Source organism: Schistocerca cancellata, chromosome 4 (assembly GCF_023864275.1).
Source record: "Schistocerca cancellata isolate TAMUIC-IGC-003103 chromosome 4, iqSchCanc2.1, whole genome shotgun sequence".
Taxonomy (NCBI): domain Eukaryota; kingdom Metazoa; phylum Arthropoda; class Insecta; order Orthoptera; family Acrididae; genus Schistocerca; species Schistocerca cancellata.
In genome coordinates this window covers 747,161,159-747,188,788 of record NC_064629.1, presented here as the reverse complement: position 1 = coordinate 747,188,788, position 27,630 = coordinate 747,161,159, and the positions used below count along the sequence as shown (strand labels likewise).

General features: G+C 40.0%; 1 protein-coding gene across 1 annotated transcript in view; it reads left to right on the top strand.

Moving 5' to 3' along the window:
- LOC126184085 (mitochondrial glutamate carrier 1-like) overlaps positions 1-27,630 on the top strand; it is a 185,246-nt gene that overhangs the window by 79,576 nt on the left and 78,040 nt on the right. Inside the window, exons 3-4 of the mRNA XM_049926440.1 lie at positions 25,632-25,766; positions 26,063-26,118. Coding sequence (XP_049782397.1) covers positions 25,632-25,766; positions 26,063-26,118 — 191 coding nt within the window. The remainder of the gene's footprint in view (positions 1-25,631; positions 25,767-26,062; positions 26,119-27,630) is intronic.

Genomic DNA, 27,630 nt, shown 5'->3' with positions numbered 1-27,630 from the left:
AGTTTCACTTCTCGAAAGAGGAATCACATTTTGTGCAAGGTGGTCTCAGTAACGTGCAGAGGTCACTGTACACTTGACAGGCCCTTTAGGTGTAATTTCTTCAGAGAATTGACAGAGAGTAAAAGTGCTTGCGAATCCACAACAGTCACGTACGGCTCGTGCAATGACTCTTCGTGCACAAACGCGGTTTAAAAATGCCCAAAATTCGGCAGTTCTGTGTATTCACTGCACCCCGCAGTGTCAAACCTGCCTAGTCACTCATAATGTTGCCCGGCCGCATGTCACCAGCTTCTGTCAGAGCCAGAAACCGAAGAACAAATCCAGAACGTTGTTGCAGATCATGATGTTTCAGTTACTGCGCCGTCTAGATCTTGTACGGAAACCAGTGTAAAACAAACCGCAAAACGTACCGTACTGTTGACCATGGGATGGACAATTCTCGTGTAATGAGCTCTAGCACTACCCGGGTCACGTGGTGTATGGTGAGTTACAGAAACAGCAACCTCGTCGATAACCCCCACTGGGATACGACACCTTCCTCTTCAAAGTGCCACACCAGCGCACCCATGTTTTCAAAATTCACTGTCATCTTCTGTAAATGATTTAATAATATCTGCCCTTTTTTCAGATCTTTCAGTCGGTGATACTAACACTGTAATTGATGCCATTCACATAAAATTTCACTAATAGCGCATGGTCTCTCTACTGGCTAACGATACTGTTCACTCACGTTATGACTTGTCAAATGACTACACGGATGACATATCGTCATACTGTGTACAAATTTTCACCTGGTGGCCACAAATTGGAGCAGACCTTTTCCAGCGTACAACAGCTCCTCATTAACGCGTTTGCATATCTGTCAAGTTTCGCGGCCATACGATAATTACAGCCCAAAGCGGATCTCAGAGATTATCTGCACTTCAATTACATCAGTAGCCGCACGGTACGAAGAGCAATACCTTAGATTATGTAGCTGAAGATGCTAGGTAAGGCAGGTGAAGAAAATTGTCACAAAACCAACCTTGTATAAAAGTTTTAGAGGAATAGACAAAATAAAGATTCATACATACCTTGTGGCCTTTTGTGTCCATAATTATGCTGTAAACTGGGCAAAATCTGGATGTAAATTGACACGTTTGTATGTTTGTATCCATTGCAAAAAAGTTACACACTTCAGTCCTACACTTATTTCCACGTGCCGATATTTTCTCATTAAAACACAGTGCTCAAAATTACGTTTTAATTGCCACATTACAGGTAGGTAGCGTTCAGTTTAAAAAAAACCTAAATTCTACATGAGTCAGGCTTTTATTCTATTCAACAGAAAGTTTTGGGGATCTTGCCACTATCGTTAAGTGCATCGTCAAAAAAGAGAACAGATTTGCATTAATGATACACAGATGCAGTATTGAAAAAAGGGTATGCAGCATCATAGTGTGCGTATTACACGTAAAATACATGCTGCACGCTGCCACAACGCACCAAACTGTCTCATTGCATATTTGTTTCAGTAACGAGTTAGGCTGCATTCACATTTGCACTGACAACCGTCGTCAGACGGCCGTTGCCAGTAGCCCGATAACATCGGCCGATACCTGGGTCACAGTGCGTCCGATCTCCGTCGTCAGCTATCGCTGTGGGCGAGGAGGTTAGGTTAAGTTAGGTCAGATTAGAATATATTCTGTGTATGAAGCTGGTTAGATTTTAACCTCCTAGGGTGGGATGTATACCACGACGCCTCTATGCTGGTAAATGTTTGCTCTTAAAGACTTTAGTTGCACGTAAATGAATAGATCTGTTTCTTAAAGAACGTGGCGTGTATTGAACACTGTGTCCTCAGTTATCGGAATAATCAGATTAGTTTTACGAATATATGAGATGAAGGGAGAAACGTTCTGCTACATACTCGAACTGATTCGTGGTAACCTTGAAAAACAAGATTACAAATACTTGGTTTTGCCGTATATATTTGAAGTTATGCAGACATGTTACTTAACCTTAAGTGGCTATCATTCTGCTTACGTTTGAAAGACAAGCGTAAAGTTTAGACCAAGATAATCTGAACACTAAAAGCACTGGCCGACGCCTCAGATCCGTAGATGCGTCTGGGAGCGGCAGTCTTTATTTATGATGCCGTCGAGAGGTATCAGCTTCTCCACGAAACCTCATTCTGCGGACGACACCATCAACTACAATCTACCCTCGATATGTTGGCAAATACGTTTTCAGAGCCGGTGGTAGCTATAGAACGCTGTCCAAAAGTGTGCTAAATGCTTTCTCCCTGAACTGTTTCGAACAGTGAGTTCAGTAGTCAAATGGTTCAAATGGCTCTGAGCACTATGCGACTTAACTTCTGAGGTCATCAGTCGCCTAGAACTTAGAACTAATTAAACCTAACTAACCTAAGGACATCACACACATCCATGCCAGAGGCAGGATTCGAACCTGCGACCGTAGCGGTCGCTCGGTTCCAGACTGTAGCGCCTAGAACCGCACGGAGACTCCGGCCGGCCAGTTCAGTAGTCCACTCGAAATCTAAAAGATAACGAAAACAAGGTGTATACGCCCTGAGAAATCTGGGAAAAACCCGGAATTGTTTAGAATTCCGGGATTTATTCTAAATTTTTGTAATCTTGATCTGTACGAGCTGATACTCTGAGAAAGAATTTTATTTTAGGCCCTACTGCAGAATAATGTTGCAGCAATAAAAGATAAACAAGAGAATAACACCAAAATGAAACTTTTGTTGTTTTAATTGGCGCATTTTATTCGCAACTAAACACAGTGCACACACTAGCGTCTGCCGACAGCAAGATGTATCAAAAAGCTTTAGGACGAAGACCATGCAATACCACAGTGGCAGTACTTCGTAACAAACCGCTTTCGATGAGCGTGACGTCACAACTGTTTATATTTCTAACAGGTCGCGTGAAAATATTTCGGACGGTGGTTTGAGAAGCGGTAAAACAGAAATTCCTTTTACGCTAGATGACTTATGTTACGTGTAAGAATGTGCCATGAATTTCTTAAATCACGGAGGAGCATTTGACTCTCATGCAAAGCTTAACACTCTGAGGACCATCCTGTTGGAAAAATTTCGGGCCCAGAAGACCAGACATTTATGCCATTATTTAAAATTTTACTGACACATTTGTCTTTGTTATATCTGAACGGGTAATACACGCTAAAAAAGGCCAAGCATAAAGGTTACTGTTCCATTGTTATTTTAGTTCTTCCATAGATCACAGATTATGTAATAATTATGGCAAAATTATAACTTTCTTTTTAAAAAAAGTGTGGTGAGTTCTTGAGATTTCACACGTAATTGGCTTTTCTATGTAAAAGTGCTCGAGGTAACATTTATTCGGCCAGATAACCCAGGAAATGTTCGGTGCACAGCACTGACATTTGTGAACCTGCTTGTCAGAAATATTCAGCTACTCCAGTTTAAGCTGTCCTCTTAGGGTCGTGCCTAACCACGCCCTCGGAAGAAAAGCAAAAATTTTTTGTCAACCAGTATTCCATGTGAAAGGTTAACTTTCCTTGTAGTTATACTGCATTTATGTTAATCTAAAACTTTTCCATATTGTGTGTTCGCGCTACTTAACAATGATGTTGCTACTGGCTGATCGCACACTTTTACTTCTACTCTGAGTAGAGGATGCTGGGAGCGGAACCTTGCGATCGGCTCATAGTACATTGGCTGCTGAGACATGCCCCACCTCCTGTTCCCAAAGAAGCAAGCTTATTGGGTATAAAAGAAACCAACATGTGGCGCAGGCGTGTCCAGCCTTTTAGCTTACCGGGGCCACACTGGCAGAAGAGTATTTTTGGGCCGCCCATAATGTATTAAACACTAGGAATACCCGCTGAACATAAAAAAGAAGTGGAGGGCGTGAACCAATGAGAGAATAGCATCGTGTACCGGGAGTTTCAAATTGAAAGTAAACGGTTTATCATAACTTACCGTAAATGGAATTTTATGGAATTTTACCGGTGGTGTAATAGATACTTCTTGGGTCGCACTAGTACTTGCTTTGGGATGTATGTAGTCCGTAGGCCACGGGTTGGACACTCCTGATGTAATGGATTAATGCGCCGCAGAAGTGACATGTAAGTTTACAGAGTCGCTAGGAGGACCCGATACAGTCTCTTCGCTCATTTTTTAAGTAACATTAACAATCACTGTACACTAAAACGCACACGGATCAGCACAATATTCACAACGCCTGTTTATTGTTACGGCGCGCAGTACTGTTACGTAGGTAAGGCTGGCAACGAGCGTAAACATTGCGGAGCGGCAGCCGACTTCATCGATCAGAGGGGACCAAGTAAAAGTGTGCGACCTAGTACATAAACTGTCCTAAGCTCTGAATGTCTGCTGTCATTGGCTGGCGGGAACACATCACAATCTTGATTTCAATAATTCGGAGGGTACCATACTGCTTTGGTGGAATTCGTATAAATACGTCCGTAATACGAAAATATGCAGTGCACAGGTCGCCGTGCATCAAAGATCTTTCGAAAACGCGTATTTGTTTCGTAAAATGCCGAGAAGTTTTATACTGATGTATAAAATCTTTAAATTATAAAGGACTGATAAATTTTACAGCTTCGAGGTGAAATTATATTGTCACATAAAACGAAAAACTATATTTTCACCCGGGATACAGTGTATCTCCATGCGGAGTACAGCGTATTTTCTCCCAGGAAAAAATGAATTTTTAAGCGGAAAATCTGGGAATTATTTTTTCCTTGTCCATTCATACACCCTGGAAAACATGCTTGACACCTTAGTAACGAATAATCCCGAGCAAATAGGAATCATCATGAAACTTCCTGGCAGACTAAAATAGTATGCTGGACCGAGACTCGAACTCGGGACCTTTGCTTTTCGCGGGCAAGTGCTCCACTGACTGAGCTACCCAAGCAAGACTCATGACCCGTCCTCACAGCTTTAATTCCGCCAGTACCTCGTCTCCTGCCTTTCAAGGTCCCGAGTTAGACTAGAAGTGTGTGCCGGACCGAGACTGACAGGAAGTTTCTTACCAATGCACACTCCGCTACAAAGTGAAAATTTCATTGAGGGACCATCATGACTGATGCAGGGTTTACTGAGCCCTTGTTAGTTTTAGCGAGACTGAATGTCTTAACATCCATATCCACCAAAAGAATAAACATAAAATACATTTATTTAAGAAGTGTAGAATAACTCGCTTAATGCATACCTAATAGATAATCCTCATTTCTTCCGAACTAATAATGTAAGCCTAGACCAGATGTGGCTCTAATTCGAAGAAATAGTATAGACAGCAATGCAGAGATTTGTACCAAATTAACAAGAGACGAAACTGACACCCCTCCTCCCATGGTACGCACAACACATCAGAACACTGTTGCAGCAGCAGATTAAAAAGCATGCCAAATTTAAAAGAACGCGAAACCTCCAAGATTAGAGACGATTTACAGAAGCTCGAAATTCAGCGCGAACTTCGATTTTAGATGCTTTTAATGTTTTCCATAACGCAAGCCTGTTTCGAAATCCGGCAGAAAACAGACATTCTGGTGGCACGTAATGTATACCAGTGACAAGGAGCAATCACTACCTTCAATGCGCGGCAGCGTTGGGGATTTTATCAGTGACAGTGCCACTAAATCGGAGTTATTAAACACGATTTCCCGGAGTTCTCTCGCCAAAGACGAGGAAGTACACTGTTGGCTAAAAATTTTCGATTACTTAACGCAATTTTTGGTTTGTGGTTAAAACGGGTATTTCGTTGTGAATATTCTGTCATGTCCCCATTCTGATAATAAAAAAAGTATAAACACGTAAAGGCTAAGCGCCTCTGTTGTGTATTTGACTGTTTGTTCGCCTAGAAGGGCACTGAGGAGTATCCACAACACAGGCATGCCTTTACCTAAACAGTTCCATTTGAATAGGCATCAATCCTTTAGCTGTCTGTGTGGCAAACAGTTCGCATTAGTTTCTAGTACATCGTGTTCATGTAGCAATGTTTTTGTATCCACGATCAGGTTTATACCGTGTTATCCCTTAGTGGGACGGAAGTAGGAAATTGGAATTGAAAACCGTGTTGGAATTGTAGTTCTACACCAAGAAGGCTATTCCACAAGACAGTAGCAATGAAAGTTGGCGTAGCCCAATCTACAGCAGTGGGTACACCAACGTAAAACCTGGAGTGTGCAGCAATGGTTCAAGGTGTTATTCACAGACGAAAATAAATTTGAAGAATTTGGGGCCATTATCGAATGTCTGTCGAGTTAATGGATAAAATGTAATGTCATTGTGCGACACCAACGATGAAGCATATTGGAGGGTCAGTCATGGTGTCGGGATGTTCTGTGGGTGATGAAGTAGATGAAGGATCCCACAGGATATTGATGAACACTGCACTTCCACCTGACATGAGCCCAATTAGTCGTGGGTCGGTTCTGCACCAAGACAATGATCCCAAACACGCTTCTTAATATTGTGCAGACGGTTTGTCAACAGAAAAGATAAATGTGGGGACTGAAAAATCTGATTTAGCTAAGTCATTCACTTGATATAAATCCCAATGAACTCTTGCGTGATGAACTTTACAGGGAGGTCATAAAACCTAGGTCATCCAATGTTGAAGGTCTGTGGAATAGTTTATCAACACCTTGCGTTGCAAAAACACTACAAAATCGTATCTTTAGAATAAGAGTTCTTGCAGCTGTGCCGAGGGCAAACGATAGATACGTCGAAGAGTCTAAAATCTAAACCATATTATATTTTATATATGAGAGAGAATACATATTTTGTTAGCGTGTTTAGTTTGTACTATGTATTTGTACATTGAAACGAAATATATAGCTTCATTCATGAGTGATCGAAAACTTTTGACCGGTAGTGTAAATATTACAGAATTAGAATCAAGCAAACCTGCCAACATGAGTAACCCAGAAGTAGGTATCGTCGGAGTAGCTAAGCAGCTTAAATCACTTAATAAATACGAAGCTTACAGATTAGATTGAAAGGAATCTAACTAGTATACAGAGTATGCTCATACAATAGCTCGATACTAAGCAAGTTGAAACATCCGTACGAAAATATTGCGATATTGAACAGGTCACACAAATACTCAAGAACAAATATAGAAGTAATCCGCTAATTACACGCGCGCACCACTAACATCGATTTACTGTTGGATTTTGGAGCATATGCTTTGTTCAAACGTTGTGGATTGCCTCGAAGAAAAAGATTCTAGACAAATAGTCAGCACGGATTCAGAAAATATCTACATACATACTCCTCACGCCACTGCACGGTGCGTGGCGGATGGTACCCTGTAATACTCTCAAAGCGAGGGAAAACGACTGTCTAGAAGTCTCCGTATGAGCCTTAATTTCTCATATCTTCGTGGTCCTTTAAATGTATGTGGGCGGCAGTAGAATCGTTCGGCAGTCAGCTTCAAATGCCGGGTCTCTAAATTTTCTCAATAGTGTTCTTCGAAAAGATCTTTGCCTTCCCTCTGGGTATTCCCATTAGAGTTCACGAAGCATGTCCATAACACTTGCATGTTATTCGAACTTACCGGTAACCATTCTAGCAGCCCGCCTCTGAATTGCTTCGATGTCTTCCTTTAATTCGATCTGGTACAGCAGTACTCAAAAATCGGTCGCACTAGCTGTCTGTATGTTGTCTTCTTTACAGATGAACCACACCTTCCCAGAATTTCCCCAATAAACCTAAGTCGACCATTCGCCTTTTTACCACATTCCTCAAAGTCTAGTTCCATTTCATATCACTTCGCAACGTTACGCCCAAATATTTAAACGATGTGCCTGTGTCAAGCCGGACACTACTAATGCTGTAACCGAACATTACGGGTATGTTTTTCCTAGTCATCAGCATTAACTTACATTCCTGCATTTAAAGCTAGCTGCCATTCATCACACCAACTAGAAATTTTGTCTAATCCATCTTGTATCTTGCTACAGTCACTCAATTTCGACACCTTCCCGTAGACTACAGAATCATCAGCAAACAACCGCAGATTGCTTTCTGCCCACCCTGTTAACCAGATCATCTGTGTATACAGAAAATAATAGCGGTCCTCTCACACTGCCTTGGGGCACTTTGGACGGTATCTTTGTCTGTGATTAACACTCGCCAACAAAGACAACATACTGGGTTATTCATTTAGTTCCAAGATATGTGAGTGGCTCGAAGACTGTCAAATGCTTTTCAGAAGTCGAGAAATACGGGATCTACCTGTTTCCCTTCGTCCATAGTTCGCGGTATATCATGTTAGGAAAGGGCAAACTGAGTGTCGCACGAGCAATACTCTCTAAAACCATGTTTATTCGTGGACATAAGCTTCTCGGTCTCAAGAAAATTAATATTCGAACAGGGAAAATGTTCCAGGATTCTGCATCAAACTGTTAGGGATATTGATCTGTAATTTTGCGAGTCCGTTTGTTTCCCCTCTTACATACAGGAGTCGCCTTCACTTCTTTTTACAGTCGCATTGGGTTTTGCGCTGGACGAGAGATCCGCAATAAATGCAAGCTAGGTAAGGAGCCAGAAACCGAATTTGGGGTTCTATTCGGACCTGGCGACTAATTTGCTTTAAACTCTATCAGTTGTTTATCTACGCCAGGGATGCTTATTACTATGTGGTTCATACGGAAGTCTGTTCGATGGTCAAACGACGGTGTGTTTGCCGGTTTGCGGTCTTGGACTGCCACAACAGACTGGTACACACACACACTTGAATCTCTACTGACCTTTGCCTGTCGTCATTTGCGCCTTCTGAGTGCAACCACCTCTTCTTCCCCCAGCATTTTCCGTCGATGTGCAACACAGTTAGCTTTTTATTCCCACGAATTAATGAGTGCTTCGACAGGGGATCTCAGATTGATTACATATTTCTAGATTTCCAAACGCCTTTGCTACAGTTCCTCACAAGCAGCTTCGAATCAAATTGCTTGCGTGGAGTGTTTTCTCAGTTGTACGACTGGATTCATGACATGCTTTCAAAAAGGTCACAGTTCGCAGTAATTGTCTGATGATGTCTGACGTTCCCCAAGAAAGTGTTACAGGCACTCTATTATTTCTAAGCTATATAAATGATTTAGGAAACACTCTGATGAGCCATCTTAGGTTTTTGCAGATGATGCTGTCTTTCACCGTGTAGTAAAGTCATCAGAAGATCAAAGTCAGTTGCAAAATGATCAGGGCAAGACATGTGCGTTGTGCGAAAAGTGGAAATTGGTCCTAAATAATGAAAATTGTGCGGTCATCCACATGAGCACTAAAACGAATCTGTTAAATTTCTGCTACACGATAAATTACACGAATCTAAAGGCCGTCAATTGATCGAAGTGCCTAGGAATTAAAATTACGAACAACTTCAATTGGAACGATCACATACATGTTGTGGGGAAGGCAAACCAAAGTCCTCGTCTTATTAGCAGAACACTTAGAAGATGCAACAAGTTTGCTAAACAGACTGCCTACACTACGCTTGCCCTTCTTGAGCTAGGGTAATGCTGTCTTACATGGAATTTTTACCAGCTAGGATTGATGGAGGACTTCGAAGAAGTTCAAAGAAGGGCCGTTCTTTATATACTGTCACGGAATAGAGGAGAGTTTCACGGATATGATATGCGAGTTGGGGTGACAGTCATTGAAGAAAGGCATTTTTAGGTGCGGTGAGATCTTTTTGACGAAAGATCACTCTCCAACATTCTCCTCCGAATGCGGAAACATTTTGTTGACGCGCACCTACACGGAGATAAATAATAATCCTAATAAAATAGGAGAAATCAGAGCTTGAACGGAGAAATTTAAGTGTTCGTTTACCCGCACGCTATTACAGATGAAATAATTGACAAATACTGTGGTGTGAAGGTGGTTCAGAGAACCCTCTGGCAGGCACTTAAGTGTGAACTGCAGAACAGTCATGTCGATGAAGAGGCTACAGTTAGGCATTTTCCTTTGGTGAGAGAAATGCGACGAGGTTCACTCGGCCTGAGAAGCAACGTCTCCCAGGTGTGTGAAGCTGAACCCCCCCCCCCCCCCCATGCCCTCCATACAGTTTCCCAGCGACACGATATGGGAGAGAATGACGCAGTGGTCGCTATGTTGCTGGCGACAAATGACACCATTAATAGTTGTTACCACAAAAATTCCGTTTTGTGAAATTTTGAAAACAATCTAGAATCATTCAAATACTGTTCTCCACTACATTGTCAAAATGAAACTGACATTAAACCTTTTAAGTGTTCGCTTTCGCCATGTCACTGAACCTTCAAAACTGGGAAGGCAAATATGATGGGCTTACGTAATAGCTTCGTGAGTTGCTAGTTTGCTGTGTAAATTATAGATTGGCCCCAGCAAACATAAGCCTGCTGTTACGCTTATACTGCACGCACAAGTTTGCGTGTTATTCTGGTGAGTTAGCGGTAGGAGACTGTGCTCGTCAACATCTTCCTGTGTAAACGGTGGGTGCCAGTCGCCTACGTGCTTGTGGAATCTGTGTAATCCACATCTTCTCCATTTAACACGGTTTGAGACCAAGATGGAACGTCTACCCTTGGTACTGATTTACTACTGCCTTTAGACAATTGCTGTTTTGGCACAGCATGGGCACATTAGCCAGTAGCTTCTAGAGAAGTTGTTTGCACTTATCTGTCTTTGTGAGACGTGTTAAGTGCGGTCTCCATTCATTATCGTAGGTCGCTGGGATAACGAATCGTGTCTTTGTGGCTGGAAAATGGCGTAGCTTCATCCAATGTGCAGGACGGGGAGCAGAGGAAATATACGGAACTAGAAATCTACCTCAGTGACTTCAATCTTTCGTTGAACTATGGAACACCGTTTCTGGCAAAAGGAAGGTCGGAAGATTAGAGTTTAACGTCCCGTCGACATCAAGGTCATTAGTGACGGAGCACATATTCCGAATATTTCAAAGTTGCGGAAGGAAATCGGCCCCGTCCTTTCGCAGGAACCACCCTGGCGTTTGCCTGGAACGATTTAGGGAAATAACGGAACACCTAGATATCCTCACTCGGTATATTTTGTGGAAAGCGAACAACTGTGGGAATAATATGGTTTTCGCGAGCACCTATCTTTTGAAACATAGTATCTCTGTTTGTTCGTGAATCATGTTCACAGCATGTTCCTTGACTTCATAAGAGCGTCAGTACAGCCCTGCACTGTTTCTAGTTGACAATATTTGGCCATTCGGAGTGCCTGATCAGATACGTGTTTGGATTTAAGACTTCTTCTCAAACAGAACTCAGCATGTTGTTGTTATGATGCGTCGTCAGAGGGGGGGGGGGGGGGGGGGGGGAGGAGAGGAGTGTCTGGCGTATGGCAGTGTGGTGTGTCGGGCCTTTACTGTTAGAGATATACGAGGGTCACTCCAAAAGAAATGCACACTATTTTTGTAAAAAATAGCTATAGGGAGAGACAGGTCATGTACAACAGCCAAGAGGGAATATTAAGAGTGAACGACCAAGGACGAAGTGCTCGTATTAAAAAGGGTGTAAGACAAGGATGTATTCTTTCGCCCCTATTGTTCAATTTGTACATCGAGGAAGCAATGAGGGAAATAAAATAAAGGTTCAGGAGTGGAATTAAAATTCGAGGTGAAATGATATCAATGGTACGATTCGCTGATGACATTGCTGTCCTGAGTGAAAACGAAGAAGAATTACATGATCTGCTGAACGGAATGAACAGTCCAATGAGTACAGAGTATGGATTGAGAGTAAATCGAAGAAAGACGAAGGTAATGAGAAGTGGTAGAAATGAGAACAGCGAGAAACTAATCAGGATCGCTGGTCACGAAGTAGATGAAGTTCAGGAAATCTTCTACCTAGGTAGTAAACTAACGAGTGACGGACGGAGCAAGGAGGACATCAAAAGCATACTAGCAATGGCAAAAAGGGCATTCCTGGCCAAGAGAAGTCTAATAATATCAAATATCGACCTTAATTTGAGGAAGAAATTTCTGAGAATGTACGTCTGGCGTACAGCATTGTATCGTAGTGAAACATGGACTGTGAGAAAACTTGAACAGAAAAGAATCGAGGCATTTGAAATATGGTACTACAGACAAATGTTGAAAATTAAGTGAACTGAGAGGGTAAGGAATGAGGTTCTGTGCAGAATCGGAAAGGAATATGTGGAAAACACTGATAAGGGGAAGGGACAGGATGATCAGACATCTGTTAAGACATGGGTACTAGAGGGAGCTGTAAAGAGACTGATGACCCAAATATATATATATATATATATATATATATATATATATATATATATATATATATATATATATATATATATATATATATATATATATAGTTATCCGAAACCCCAAGATTGATTTGAATGGCACAATGCTTTACCTGGGGAGATCTTATTTGAGGTGGTATGGCCTTGCTTTCCCCATGCCTTCGAAATGACAAATTTACTTACATAGAGATTTGCTGTTTTATGTGAACTGCGAACCACGGTGCGATTTGGCATGTTACACTTTAAAAAAAGAATTACTGGAGGTGAAAGAAGCTGCAAGCGACACAATAAAATTCAAAGACTGAATCCCGGACCGTTCGATTTTTACGTAATCATTTAGCACCAGAATTCTACGGCAAACCGAGCCTTGCTACTCCCGTGGAAATAGCAGTCGTCTGCCCCTCTTCTGTCCACGTAGAATGCATCGTAGCAGGGGAGATCATCTGTAAACAAAACCTATTGTGGGGTTATCTGTGATGGATATTAACTATAAACTGATTTTCTTCGATATTAAGAAAATAAAAACGCAAACGTGTGAACACAGAGATTGAGCTATGGAACTCTGGTCCGTGTCGACCTCATTTCTGTCCGTGCCACATATCGTCAGGGACAGCTTGGCCCGAAACGAGAATAATAGATGGCGTTTCAGGATATCGAGAGCCAACAGGGTCCCTTCATTTCAGATGAACGTGTGTACAGTATGGCGTAGACATTATCTTCGGCGTCCTGTGGGCACTGTGGCAGACATTATGGAAGCAGAATTTTTACATGTGCAATATTATGGGAAGAATTTGTCACCAAATCGAATATTATATTTTTTCACTGGTGTTAATTTTGTGAACAAGGGCAGGGGAAATAAAACTAAATACGTGAGTGCTCGTGTTCCTTGGTTTCGGCTTCTGGAACATCCAACTATTGTAATGAATCTCTGACTTTTTTGTAATTTGTAGCAGTCAGTGCATTGAACACTTGTCTTGACAAATAGCGTTGCCTGCTGAAATCAAGTGTATGTTTTGCCCTTAAATGATCATTTAGGAGGGTGTTAAACGTAAAGTAAGGAAATTATTGTACAAATTCCAAGTCGGACAAAATAACCTTAATGTTCGTTATCCATTTTGCTCAAGATTCATTATCACTTTCTGTGCGATGCGATGTTTGTCTTGACCGCTGAAATTGTGAAAGTGTTGGTAACGATTCAGTCAGAGCTAAATATTTGTGACAAGCAAGAATATAAATGTCATGTTCAAGCTGTACTCTTAGGTTCCTGCTAACCACACCCTCGGAAATTGCGATGTATTACGAATAACTGCAAAGTAGTCTTAAAAAGCTAGAATATAAATGTCATTGCTGCTCGTTTCACTTGCAGGAGTTTCATCAATCGTTTTTCAACGGAGACTGAAATTACAGTATCGAAGTAACTCTTTGTAAATACTGCTACTACTAAATAACATCGAATACTGCAGAATAGTCTTCTGTTTCGTGAATAAGAAAGAACCAGTACCTATCAAGTGCGAAAATGTAAAAAGAAAAACGTTAACATATAGCAGGGAGCGAACCTACATTCTGACACCACAACCGTGTGTCTAACAGAAGACCGCGCCGTTTACATACGACTATCTGCATTAGTATCGTTTACTTAGGATCTCCTAAAGACGTTTTACTGCTAGTGCATCGCTGACTGACATTTAATTGTAACAAATCGTACTAAGTGACGTTTGTGATAAAAGTTCAATGTGCCATTGCCTTGAAACTGCATACGGTCATTACATGCAAGTTAAAATACACATACAACAAAATACGATGAAATCTGATTTGGATTCTCGAAAGTAGCAAGCGAGGTCCACCACGTGACGTGACCCAAACGCCGCGAAATTCTATTGGGTATTCTGGTTTCGGGCCGAGGTGTCCCTAGCGATAAGTGTCCCTGTCTGTCTTACATATATATATCTCTTTCATGGTAGAAGTCGATCAGTATTGACTTGTTTCCGCTTAGTGGCTGCAACAGTTAGCAAATTGTACCGTTCAAAGTAGTATTGAGTGATAGTACTTCGTAACTTGTGACAGTAAAATTTCAGTTTCTGCTATGTAAAACAATTTAAAAGTTTGTTACCTCTTCTTTCATAGAAATAAAGTTGCAAGTTTTTTAGGTGTTGCCTGCGCTGTGAAAGAAGTGCTTGTGCGAGATTGCTTACATCCGCTTCCAGCACCCATCCGCTTTGAAGTATGATCTGTACGCGAATTTGTCGTTACTTTACTGTGCGTTTATTAAAAATTCACTACTGCAGTTCCAACCTTTTGGTCATTTTCAAGTGGGTAACAGCTGCACACAGTTTACACACAGGTTAAACATACCACTAACATAATACGTACATGTCTTACAGTGGAGTCATTGATTAGAACAGACGAAAATTTACTTACATGCTGTTGTAAGCACAGCAGTAGTAATCAGTAAAAGGAATAAAAGTTGGGTCAGCCTCTAATGCTCGCGTCAGCCTCAAGTCACATACACCATCCAAATAAAGTACAAAATGCGTCAATATGTTAAGAGGAAGCATCGTAAAACGCAAATAAATGCAGCACTTTTCACTTAATTAACCATTATCTGACAGACTGGATAAGAACACGTGAAAACTCCTGCTTAGTGCGCATGTCTGTACTGAACGGCGTACCGGTCAAAAACAAGTTCCATCGAATTTATGCCATCCACAAAGACACACGCCGGCGTAAGCCAAAAGAGTGCAGTAAACATCCTGGTGCTCTTCAAACCACGCACGTACAGAGCTATCACGCTTTGCATTGTCTTGCCGTGGAAAAACAAAGTGCATATGGGGGTGGACGTGATTCCCATGGATAGATACGTACTTGTGTTGATCCATTACGCTTTCCAGAATGACGAAACCACTCTGGGTATGTCACTAAAACATTCCCCGGACCATAACGCGTCGACGGATTGTTGCAGGGTGTTTGCTTTCACAAGGGGAGGCCGCCAATTGTGAAATTCAGATTCGATTCATATTTTGGCCAGAGTTGTAATGTGGCAAAGCACCAAGATGCACTTCTCAGCCCTTGTCAAGAAAATCGACAGTTAAAAGAAACCGTTGCGGTGAAATACTCTCTACGATTAATAGTTTTCAACAGCGTCGTGGCGCAGCGGTAAGCCCTCGGGTTCGTAATCCAAAGGTCGCCGGATCGAATCCCGCGGCATGCAACTTTTTTTATTATTAGTTTTTTGTAATTCAAATATATATATATATATATATATATATATATATATATATATATATATATATATATATATATATATATATATATATTAATGAATTGTTTATGCATGTTGGTGAAGGCGGATCGCTCTCCAATTGTACCGCCTCCATTTTTCCGTTTGTTTAACAGGGTGTACCAAAGCTCTCACGTCCGCACTGATTTTCGACGATGTCATAAGTTGCGCTAGGGACCGCATGTACCTTCTTTCGAAGTTGGCAGGCAACTACGCTGTTATGCGGCGGCTCATTTCGGCCCATTCAACATCTGTCCATCAAGTGTAACGAGCGAGTAACGGAGTTTATATTTCATACCTACCACAGCAAATTTGTGTTCGTGGGGTCTCTATTCGAATTCGAACGTTTGACTTACGCTATACGTCTTCGTTTCGGAATATTGTTTCTACGTCTTCCGTTAACTATACGGGGTAAACATTATGAAGACAATTAATAACATTTGTGAAGTACAGCTTTGTTTGCGGAAAACATGTGTTCGAAGTCGCCAGTTTTTCCACGACAAACGACTTTCAACAACTTATTATATGCATAATTGTTGCAACTGATTGCCGGGAATATATATATATATATATATATATATATTATATATATACCGCTGCGCCACGACGCTGTAGAAAGTTATTAATCGTAGAGAGTATTTCACCGCAACGGTTTCTTTTAACTGTCGATTTTCTCGACAACGGCTGAGAAGTGCATCTTGGTGCTTTGCCACATTACACCTCTGGCCATGAGCTTTTATTATGCGCAGTATGAATCGAATCTGAATTTCACAATTGGCGGCCTCCCCTTGTCAGACGTATCAGCCATCTGTCTGATGGAACGTTAAACGCGATTGATCTGAGAAGACTATCTGTCGCCGCTCAGTAGACGTCCAGTTGAGGTATTGGCGTGCAAATTCCAGCCTCTGTTCATCACAGCAGTCAAGATGGTGCAGGAACCAGGCGCCTGCTGCGGAGGCCCATACACAGACAGCAACGGTCGTTCAGGAGACACCTTTGATAGCGCCTTAGTTCCTCTGGGCGGTCAGCTGCTATTCGCCCGTACAAATCTCCGCAGCCGTTGGTCACCCCTGTCATTTACGGCCGTGGTGCACCACAGTTGCACGTTACCTGTTTTGCATAGCGTCATTTTTCCTTGCACGGTTTACTTTAACCAAAGCGGCAAGAGAACAATTTACATACTTAGCCGTTTCGGAAATTCTTATACCCTTGGCCCGAAAACCAATGATCAAGCCCTTTTGGACGTCAGATAAATCGCTCCGTTTTCGCATTACAATGACTATAGTATCCTCCAGCCCCGCCCTCTCACCCAAAACGCTGTATATAGTATATACCCTTCACTGCTTGTGCTGCCACCTGTGAGTGTTTATTGCACATCGACGTCGTACATCAATGGCGCTCACATTGTGGTGTGCGTACTGTAAGACCTTCGGTACACACACCATCAGATTATTTGACTTGTAGCTCTAACGAAGTAGGCGAGTGTCAGCAATATGTCTCGTGGTCCTACTGTGGCGTGTTTATCTTCAGCCGTTAGGTCAGACGATAGAAATGCCACTTGCACGCTTAGAGTAGGAGATTGACGGTGACCAACTTTAAACAGAACTTAATTAATTTTCACACCATTTATTAAAATAATGAAAATCATAGACATTACGTAAGTTGATACTGGATGCTGTTTACAATTGACAATCTGAGGTTCCTTTGGTCTTGGTACGTTAATATTATTCTCAAATATCTCTGATACTTGACAAAGTGTCTATACATTTCTCTTCATGGCTATGACAGGAATATGGGTAATCTTATTAGGCGCAGAATGAAACTAATGCAGATTGACTAATCGGAGGTCTGTATACTCGTTATAATACCTCGAGCGTTCAGGTATCACTGCGCGAGTGTGATCCGCGAGGAGAAAAGGTTCTACGTTAGCAGCAATCTCATTGGCTGCGTTACATATTAATACGCGGATCGGCGGAAGCACAATTTGGTCCGTCTCTAAGACAGCGCCATCTCGTAGTGCGGAGACGGACGATCGCTGCGCCTGCGCTGTTGTGCTTAGCGGGGCGCGCTCTATTGGGAAAGTTGTGTACGCGCTGACTACGCGGAACTATGTACGCAACACACACCAAAAAAATCACAACAATGATATTATTAGTGGTAAACTGTACCCCCTTGACATCCAACTAAAAGCTACGCACTTCATGATCATGCAGTGAAAATGTCAGATAAAACGTTGGGCTCAGGCAGCTATTGTGCCGCAGAGGCATTAACGGCCAGTTTACGGGCATAAACATCTTTCGGTAACTCACAGAGCAGACAGAAGCATGTGATCGTGGGAGACCCTCATTGAAAATGGTTGTGACGAAAAATAATAGGCGACAACTGTAGAAGTCACTGCAAATGTGAATGTCGCCCTCGTGAAACCTGTTGGCACCAAAAAGTCGTGAAAGGAGCTCCATACGCAGGTAATTGCAAGGAGAGCTGGAATTCCAAAACCACTCGTCAGCGATTCAAATACCTGTAACAGAAAATGTTGTGTAGAAGCCATAAAATGTGGATTATGGATCAATGGAAAATCAATGAAAAAATTTGGTCAGATGAGTCTCATTTCGCACTGTTTCCAACTTGTGCCAGAGTTTACGTCCCAAGAGTAAAACACTGTGAGGATTCGGTGATGCACGAGTAGTCGTATTGTGGTATTCCATATGGCCCATGGTTATTCTGCAAGGTCACATTACTGCCAAGGGTTATGAGACCGCTTTGGTTGACCAGGTCCACCCCATGGTACAATGCTTATTCCCCAATTGTGATGTTGTATTCCAAGGCTACATGGCCCTCATTCACACAGCTTGCATCATCTAGGAATGGTTTTGTGAGCGTGAGGCTGAATTGTCTCATCTCCCAGGGCGACCACAGTCACTAGATCTCAGTATTATTTAGCCTCTGTGGTCTACTCTGGAGAGAAGGGTGCGTGATCGCTATCCACCTTGATCATCGTTACCTGAATTTGCCATTATTTTCCATAAGGAATGGTACGTGTAAGATAACCTTGAAAACCATACGGGACCTGTGTTCATCCATTCCAAGTCGACAGGAAGCTGTTTCGAATGCTAACGGTTTTCCTATCCCGTATTGGTGTGGTAATGTATTGGCTTTTGGTGTTGCCATAATTTAGTCCACCTCTGTGTATTACTAAGAGACTAGCCAGTACTCTGGTATCAGTTGCAGGTTCGCTATGTAAAGGCTTACAAGGACGGGGCAGGGGGAACTGCATTTTCAATGTTTCGCATAATTATTGACCAAATCTAAAAATTTTAAATGCTGTCATGTACTCGTTAAGATGTATAGTCTTTCGTTAAAAGTTTAACATGGTAAGACAAGTATTAAAGTTACAAACTGTGTGTTTATCGTGAGGCAGCATAACTAATGGCCAGCAAATGCCCTAACTTGACTCATCCAGTGTATGAGAATTACAATATTTAGTGTCATCCAATACACTTTACACATAATTTCAAACATTTATGGAACTTATTTTGTTGGCAGTCTCCCACAAGATGATGAAAGGGGAAAAGTTTATGAGTTAAATTTTCACTGTTAATGCATTAAAAATTGTCAAGACATGACACATCAATTTATTACTACTTTAGTACTAACTCTATTCACATTACACTGTACAGACATCATCAGTATACAGGGTGATTCAAAAAGAATACGACAACTTTAAAAATGTGTGTTTAATGAAAGAAACATAATATAACCTTCCGTTATACATCATTACAAAGAGTATTTAAAAAGGTTTTTTTTTTTTCACACAAAAACAAGTTCAGAGATGTTCAATATGGCCCCCTCCAGACACTCGAGCAATATCAACCTGATACTCCAACTCGTTCCACACTCTCTGTAGCATATCAGGCGTAACAGTTTGGATAGCTGCTGTTATTTCTCGTTTCAAATCATCAGTGGTGACTGGGAGAGGTGCCCGAAACACCATATCCTTAACATACCCTCATAAGAAAAAATCGCAGGCGGGTAAGATCAGGGCTTCTTGGAGGCCAGTGATGAAGTGCTCTGTCACGGGCTGCCTGGCAGCCGATCCATCGCCTCGGGTAGTTGACATTCAGGTAGTTATGGACAGATAAGTGCCAATGTGGTGGTGCTCCATCCTGCTGAAATATGAATTGTTGTGCTTCTTGTTCGAGCTGAGGGAACAGCCAATTCTCTAACATCTCCAGATACTGTAGTCCAGTTACAGTAGCACCTTCGAAGAAAAAGGGACCAAAAACTTTATTGGCTGAAATGGCACAGAAAACGTTCACCTTAGGCGAGTCGCGTTCATACTGAGTTGTTTCCCGCGGATTCTCAGTGCCCCATATACAGACATTGTGACGGTTGACTTTCCCGTTAGTGTGGAAAGTTGCTTCATCACTAAACACAATCTTTGAAACGAAAGATTCATCTGTTTCCATTTGAGCAAGGATAAAATCACAGAAATCGATTCTTTTAATCTTATCAGCTGCAGACAGTGCTTGAACCAATTTCAGACGATAAGGTTTCATAACTAACCTTTTTCGTAGGACTCTCCATACAGTTGATTGTGGAATTTGCAGCTCTCTGCTAGCTCTGCAAGTCGATTTTCCTGTGCTGCGAACAAATGCTTGCTGGATGCGTGCTACATTTTCATCACTCATTCTCGGCCGTCCAGAACTTTTCCCTTTGCACAAACACCCATTCTCTGTAAACTGTTTATACCAACGTTTAATACACCACCTATCAGGAGGTTTAACACCATACTTCGTTTGAAATGCACGCTGAACAACTGTCGTCGATTCACTTCTGCCGTACTCAATAACACAAAAAGCTTTCTGTTGAGCGGTCGCCATCTTAGCATCAACTGACGCTGACGCCTAGTCAACAGCGCCTCAAGCGAACAAATGTACAACTAAATGAAACTTTATAGCTCCCTTAATTCGCCGACAGATGGTGCTTAGCTCTGCCTTTTGTCGTTGCAGAGTTTTAAATTCCTAAAGTTGTGGTATTCTTTTTGAATCACCCTGTATATCAATGGATGTACCTGCAAAATTGTCATTGTCAACACATAGTTCAGGAGGAAGGACGTCATAAACATTGAGATGAATGAAAAACTTGCTTTCGCTTAAATGTCAAACCTTTTTAAAAAATTTCTTGCTTAAATGCATAAATTAAAATATTGAACTCATTTGTAACGTAATCACATTTGTAATTTTGTATTTGTGTTTCACTCATGTCATAACATACACTTTACAGATCATCTGAACATACTGAACAAGAGACATGCCAATTATTGCCTTATGATAAACATGTTCTGATAAAAACAGTTTTATACAACTATGTATATGTTGAACACACTAATATTGTCAAATTGTTTTTCTTGTGATGTACCAGTACTCCATGTCTAAATTTTCCAGAGAGCTATTTTATGCATGCAGTATTACACACAGCACTATATTAAATAGTTACCCGGTTCAAGTGATCATCTCATCATTCATAAATTCCTCGGTTGAGTAGTAGCATTTTCCACCAGGTGATCATGTAGTTTTCACTTCAGTGCTCAGTACATCTATATTCCTTTGAATATATTGTAGACTTTCATTCCCATCTACAGCACGTAAAATTCTACTAACAGACACTGTTGGTAGAGTTTTCAGTGATATTTTGGTTACATGAAACTCTTCCTGTTTGTCAGATAAGGTCTGAGCCACTGCAGAGCATTTTGTCTAATGCCGTATCTGTCTGGTGTATGAAGCAGCATGGAGTGATTCCTTGACTCGAATGGTTTTGTAAGGTTGCAGGAGATACCTGCAACTTCATTGCTTTTTGTCCAGTAATGAGCTGGTTTTTTTTTTTTTTTTTTTTTTTTTTTTTTTTTTTTTTTTTTTTTCCCCCCCCCAGATACTTTTGATGACACTGGGGGGATAGGATGCTAATTTCATGTACTATCCCTTTTTTCCCTTTATTCTTTTTTGTGCAGTGGTTTTACCTCTGCATACTTAAATGCATTAGGGAAGTTTGCTTGCACAAATGACCAAATGATTATTTAGATCGAAGGTGTGCTATTCCAGCATACACAAATTTAATTACTTTTTTGGTATTTGATCCCACTCTAAAGTGTTTGGTGTTTTTTTTTTAAGGAATAATTTGATTTTTTGGGGGGGGGGATTTCATTAAATATTAGAAGGGGGTCAGTATTCTGAGCCAGGCCAAACAGATATGCACTGTTTTGATAAGTAATCACATCTACGTTAGATTTTGTTACATTTGTGAGAAATTTATTAAAGCACTGAGATATTTCAGCAGGGCTCAAAATAGTGTTGTTGTTTTCTTTAATTGTTGAAATTTCCTTGTGGTTTACTGTTGTACCTAATTCAGATTTAATAACAGACTATGCTGCCATAGACTTATTCTTATATCCTAAACTGAACTTATCATTTGACATTCTTTTGGCAGTTTTAACAACACTTTTAAATAAAACTTTGTAAAGTCCCACAGAGTTAAGTCAGGGTTTTTATTCTGTTTCACCTCTTTATGTAAGTGTCATTTTATCACACTATATGTTTTAAGCCTAGTGTAATCCAGTTTCTTATTTTTGATGTTTCAGTGCCAGATCATAGGTGGGAATGATTCATTGAATGCCTCATGAAAACTTCTTAGAAATTTATTGAAGTACTTGACACACTATTATCTGTGGGTCATTTTACTGCAGATATCTTGTCACACAACAGGTTAAAGTTATTTTTACAAAAGTTTATCATAAAACCTTTTCTAACATTGGGTTTATTTATTCTTGGCAGCTGAATAAACAATGCAGAATCGTCAGAAATTCTGAAGTCTAAACAGAAGTTGTTTTCTCTGGCAAATCATATAATTTGTTAAGATATTGTCTGTAAAAGTACCTGAATGGGCATTTTCTCTAATGAATTCACAAAAAAAAGTTTAAAAACAGAGTTCTGAATTAAGTCAATAAACTGGTTTGAGCTGTTTTATCACATCACATGTACATTAAAATCAGCAGCTATGATAATATTTTTCCTTCCTTTCTCTTTTAAGTGAGACACTGAATTTTGGACTAAAAAGCTTTCATTATTGTACCTCCTGCAATTCTGTTAAGTTTGATTGTTGTGTTCATCTGTTTTAGTTAAATATACTGGCTTTCAAAAAAGTTGTTTAAAGCTCTTTTATACATGGGAGTATGATTCTTTAAAGAATTGGAGTTTACTGGTTTAACACTAAGTGAGAATTTTCTCTTTTTCTACGTGTCATTTTCTTTTTTTTTGGATAAATAATATATGTGCAAGTCTCTCGTCATTTTTATCTGTATTTTTCACATTCATTTGTCACCTGAAGATGGCCTAAAGACTGAAACCTGTGTTGTGACCAAATGAATATAATTTTGCAGAATATTGGGAACTGTTGTTATTATTATTATTATTATTATTATTATTATTATTTTCTCCAAAGCACCGACAAAAAAATTTAGTTAATGTTATAAATTGATATATTTTTGTTGGAAAACCTTGTTGGAACTATTGTATTCCATAGTAGGCCTGTGTGTTGATTTTATTTTCTCATTTGTAAATGCTATGGCAGTAGTTGTATGTGCTGATGCTTTACTAAATGTAGGCAAATGACTGAAACTGGTTTTCATGCCCATTGCAAACTTTTATCAGAAGTGTAGATTAAGTAGTATAAGAAGGCTCTCTGCTGAAAAGCCTTTACATGATTATGCCACCAGATTGAGCTGCTGTTCTCAGTGAAATGAGGACTTGACATCTCAAAAACTCATAAATGTTTTCTGCATCATAAGCATTAAGAAACAGTTTCAGTTGACCCATTAGGAAGACCAATTGAAAAGTAATTTGTATTAACTTATATTGTAAATGATTAAAATTTAAAAAAATAAAATTACTGTGTTGGAGGAGAATGAGTTTGCCAAAGTAATTACTGTGTTGGAGGAGAATGAGTTTGCCAAAGTAATCGATCTGCAATCATGAAAGTAACTTACTGACTGCTGTAGGGCAGATATGTTAAAAGGGCCAGTGTGATCACTCCATACAGTAAATGGATGTGGCATGGTCTCCATAGTAAAGTGTGAGTTGAAGTTAAGATGTCATATAGGTAGAAATGACCTGACCCTGTACTATTTTTCACAAAGTCGCTGTAGAATTACCACCTGATGTGGAGACTGGCAAATAGTCAGATAGGTGTGCTAGTGCTAAAGTACCCTGAGATGTGGGTGCTACTTCTGCATACATCTGTTGCTGTTGACCCTAATGGTCTAATGGGATGTCATCTACCAGCATTGACCACAACCAACTTTTCTCTATTGCAGTATTGGAGAATCCTAGCTTTATAGATCCATGTATACGGGGGAGTAAAAGTATTTAATACAACCCTCAAAGAAATTGAGCAGTGGCAATTAAATTTAGTGATCGGGTTAGCCTGTCTCTGGATATTTACTCTTCTGTGTAGTACATTTATGCCAGTGATCCACCGCTTGGCAGACCTAGACTGTAGAAGTCGACCTTCCAGCTATTCAGAAAGAGTTTCATTTCGAAAATCATTCTGGAAATGCCGTAAACTCAATAGTTTATTCATCAGAAGAAAAAAGACATCACTAGTTGTGAATAAGCAGTATATGTGACTATATTCTGCTGTGCAGAATGAACTGGGACATTGTCACAGAAGACAAACACCCCTGTGGACAGCTTGCCACTATGCTTCATCCGGACACCCTCCAGTAACCTCATAAGGAGATTCCAGAAGTATGCTCCTGTGGTGATATGCTGTTTATGTGCATAATCGGTTAGCGCCACACCGTGGCAGTCCTAAGAAAACTCATATCACCTTTCCCAATGACTGTTGGGCCTCCACCTTATTTTTATTTTAAAAATACTGAATCCACATTTCCACTGCTTGCTGTGCTGCTTTACATCCAGCACTTGTCCTTAGTGATTAATTAGATAAGGAAGTCATCTTGACCGACTCAAAACATGTGCAACATTTCTGCTGCTTCCTCAGATGGGTGATTGTGGCTCAGTGATTTCAATGTGTATCAGGACCACAGACATGTATCTGCAAACAAACAAAATTTTAATTAAATTACTGTATTTTATTTTAGATGGCAACTAAAAACTTTGACTCCCCTTGAACACTTGCACCCATCACTTAACTTGTCCTATATTTCACTACATCCATGTGCATAGAAAGACAAAAAGAGGACCAACAAAGCACTTCATTATTCTAATCACTATATTAAGACTGCAGCATTTGTAGTAATATTTCACCCCTATTACTCTAAGCATCCCAAGATTTTACCGTATTGTAACTTGTTCATAATCCCACAGTTCACTTCATGTTACGGAGACAGTATTATAAAAAAAATGTTTTCATATGTATTCATATGTATTCATCAGTTGTACCAGGAAATTTTTCTTTATGCTTTAGTCTTTTGAATTAACAGACAGTTAATTTTTGGATGTAGTAGTTGTTACCCTTCTGAAATTATAAATTGTCTTCATAGGAAGAACAGCTGATAAATTTTGACCTTTATGAAGGCAGAAATTTCCAAACTATGGCCGAATTTAATTCTGTAGCTCACATCAAACCTGATTATTGATTTTATGCATTTCTTTAGAGGAATGCCGAGTAGGTATCAATATAATTTGTGAAAACTATGATAGTCATGGGTACAGCTTGTGTCATTTTTGTTGTAACAATTTCAGGCATTTTGTTTATATAGGGTAGCACAGTTTCCCCCAATGTGTTACAATGAAAAAAAAATTGGGTTATTTTGTATTATGCAATTTGGTTATCAATGCTGCGGTAATGGTTTTATATGACCTGTTATCAGATTATGTGGTGCAAGAACAAAATGCTGAATTCCAAAATCAGACAATGTTTGTTCAGATTTTGGCATAAAAACTATTATGTATTTTGTAGATTCCTCTAAATAATTTCTGGCAAATTGCATGTAATTACACAGAGGGTGAAATTGTTCCTATTGACAGCTTTTCTTATTGTTTTCAGGTTGGTGCCAAAAATTGTAAATGGAGGAATTGCTGGAATAATTGGAGTTTCATGTGTTTTTCCGCTTGATCTTGTCAAGACACGTCTGCAGAACCAGCAAATAGGTCCCAATGGAGAACGTCTATATAGTTCAATGTATGTAACTCATACTATCTAATTACATTAAAAATGAAATTGATGAAGTATTCACTGCATGCTGTAATTTACTGAACAATAATCACAGAAGTACAAATGTCTGTGCATGTTATATTCACCAACAGCTTGTCTTGCACAGTTATTTATAGTAATATGTACTACAGAGTGACATTGAATTTAGACAGTTTGTTTCATGTCAGGCCCGTATATGTGAATTCAGTAATGTGTGAAAACTAAACATGGTTAATAACAACTGTGTGTGTGCATGTCACATTTCATTGACATTGTTTTGACAGGTTGGATTGTTTCAAAAAGACGTACAAAGCAGAAGGTTACTTTGGCATGTACAGAGGTGAGTAGGAGTCAGTCATCAGTCACTGTGCTGTTATGTGGTTCTGCTTTTTTGCTTCTAGCTTAGAAACTTTAGGAAGCTCATATGTTTCTCTGTCTCCATGTTTGTGTTTCTGTAGAAGTGTCCTTGTCCTCATCATTGTGGGCTGATTGCTATAACAAATAGTAGTAAAGTGTCTGCAGGTGGTGGTTTCATGACTGTAAAGATATTTGATGAAGTAGTTCTTAATTTTTAGGTACATATCAGATCCTTATTTTCATGTGTTCCAGTAATTAAACATTCTGGAGTCAGTTAACAGACTTTGACAGATTTTCAGCAGTCCTCTGAACGAAGAACCAGTAATCAAAACACACTTTGTATGGAATGTTAATAGTGACAAGTAAAACCTAGATTAATATTTTTTTTATCAGTTTCCATACACTTCCAATGAAAACTGATGTTTATATATAGCAGTTGTACTCTTCTACATACAGATGTGACAAAATTTTAATTGAGGTTCCGTATTGTTTGCTGCTGCAGCTCAGTGGGTATCATGAATTTCATCTTGTATTTATTTTTTACGGTAACTGCTGTAATTTGCCAAGTTGGGTAGAATTTTGAGATTACCCAAAATCAAATAGTCCCGTCCTCACAGATGTAATTCTGCAACCCACTCAACCTACAAAGTCACTTCACAATCTTTCCTTTTTAAATTGTGTCCTGGTCCCTAACTAAAGTAAATTCCTGAATGTCTTGTACTACACAGATCTCATGGGTGTTTATTCTGATTAATGCAGCATGATGTTTGATGTTTGTAGTTGGTATATTTCCAAGTTTACAGCACTACAGAGCATTTTATTTAATTGCTTAAGGTAGAATTGCTTATTGGAGTCCTTTTTAAATTTTAGAAAACTCCTGTTTAGTTGCCTGTAATTTGCTGCAGCAGCAGCAGTAGTAGTAGTTGCTGTTGTAGCTCTATTGGTTGTGAAATTAGTGCCAGTTTTATTTGTTTTTGAATAGCTTGCAACACATTCCCCCTTTTTTGTACTATCCTTGCAATTGCTGTAAACAGTCATCATCAAGATTGTGTCGATTTCATTTTACTCCCTTCATAAGGAATTTAGCTGGGGGTTGCCACTTGTTTCGTGAGACCGATATCAGTTTCCTCAAATTACTAGAGTATTTTGAAGATATACTACTGTACAATTGAAGAGAGACTACTCTGCAGATGGAAAGCTTTATCACAAACCATAGTTTGTTCAAAATTACTTTAGTATTGACAGTTTGGCAGGATCACATGGAGGTGTGGATCTGTGTTACCACGTCCTGCATGGAACACTTGATGATCTATCAATCATTCATCTCCCCCAGACTTGCATACTATTCAATCCAGATATGGAACTGGGATCATTGTGTTCTGGAAGAGCTACTCTGTTTTTCCATTTTAGTTTTATTTATGGCAACAAATTATTCAGACCAAAGGCTTATAAAAATGAATTTCCTAATGCCTTTATTGAATTTTCAGTACGCAGG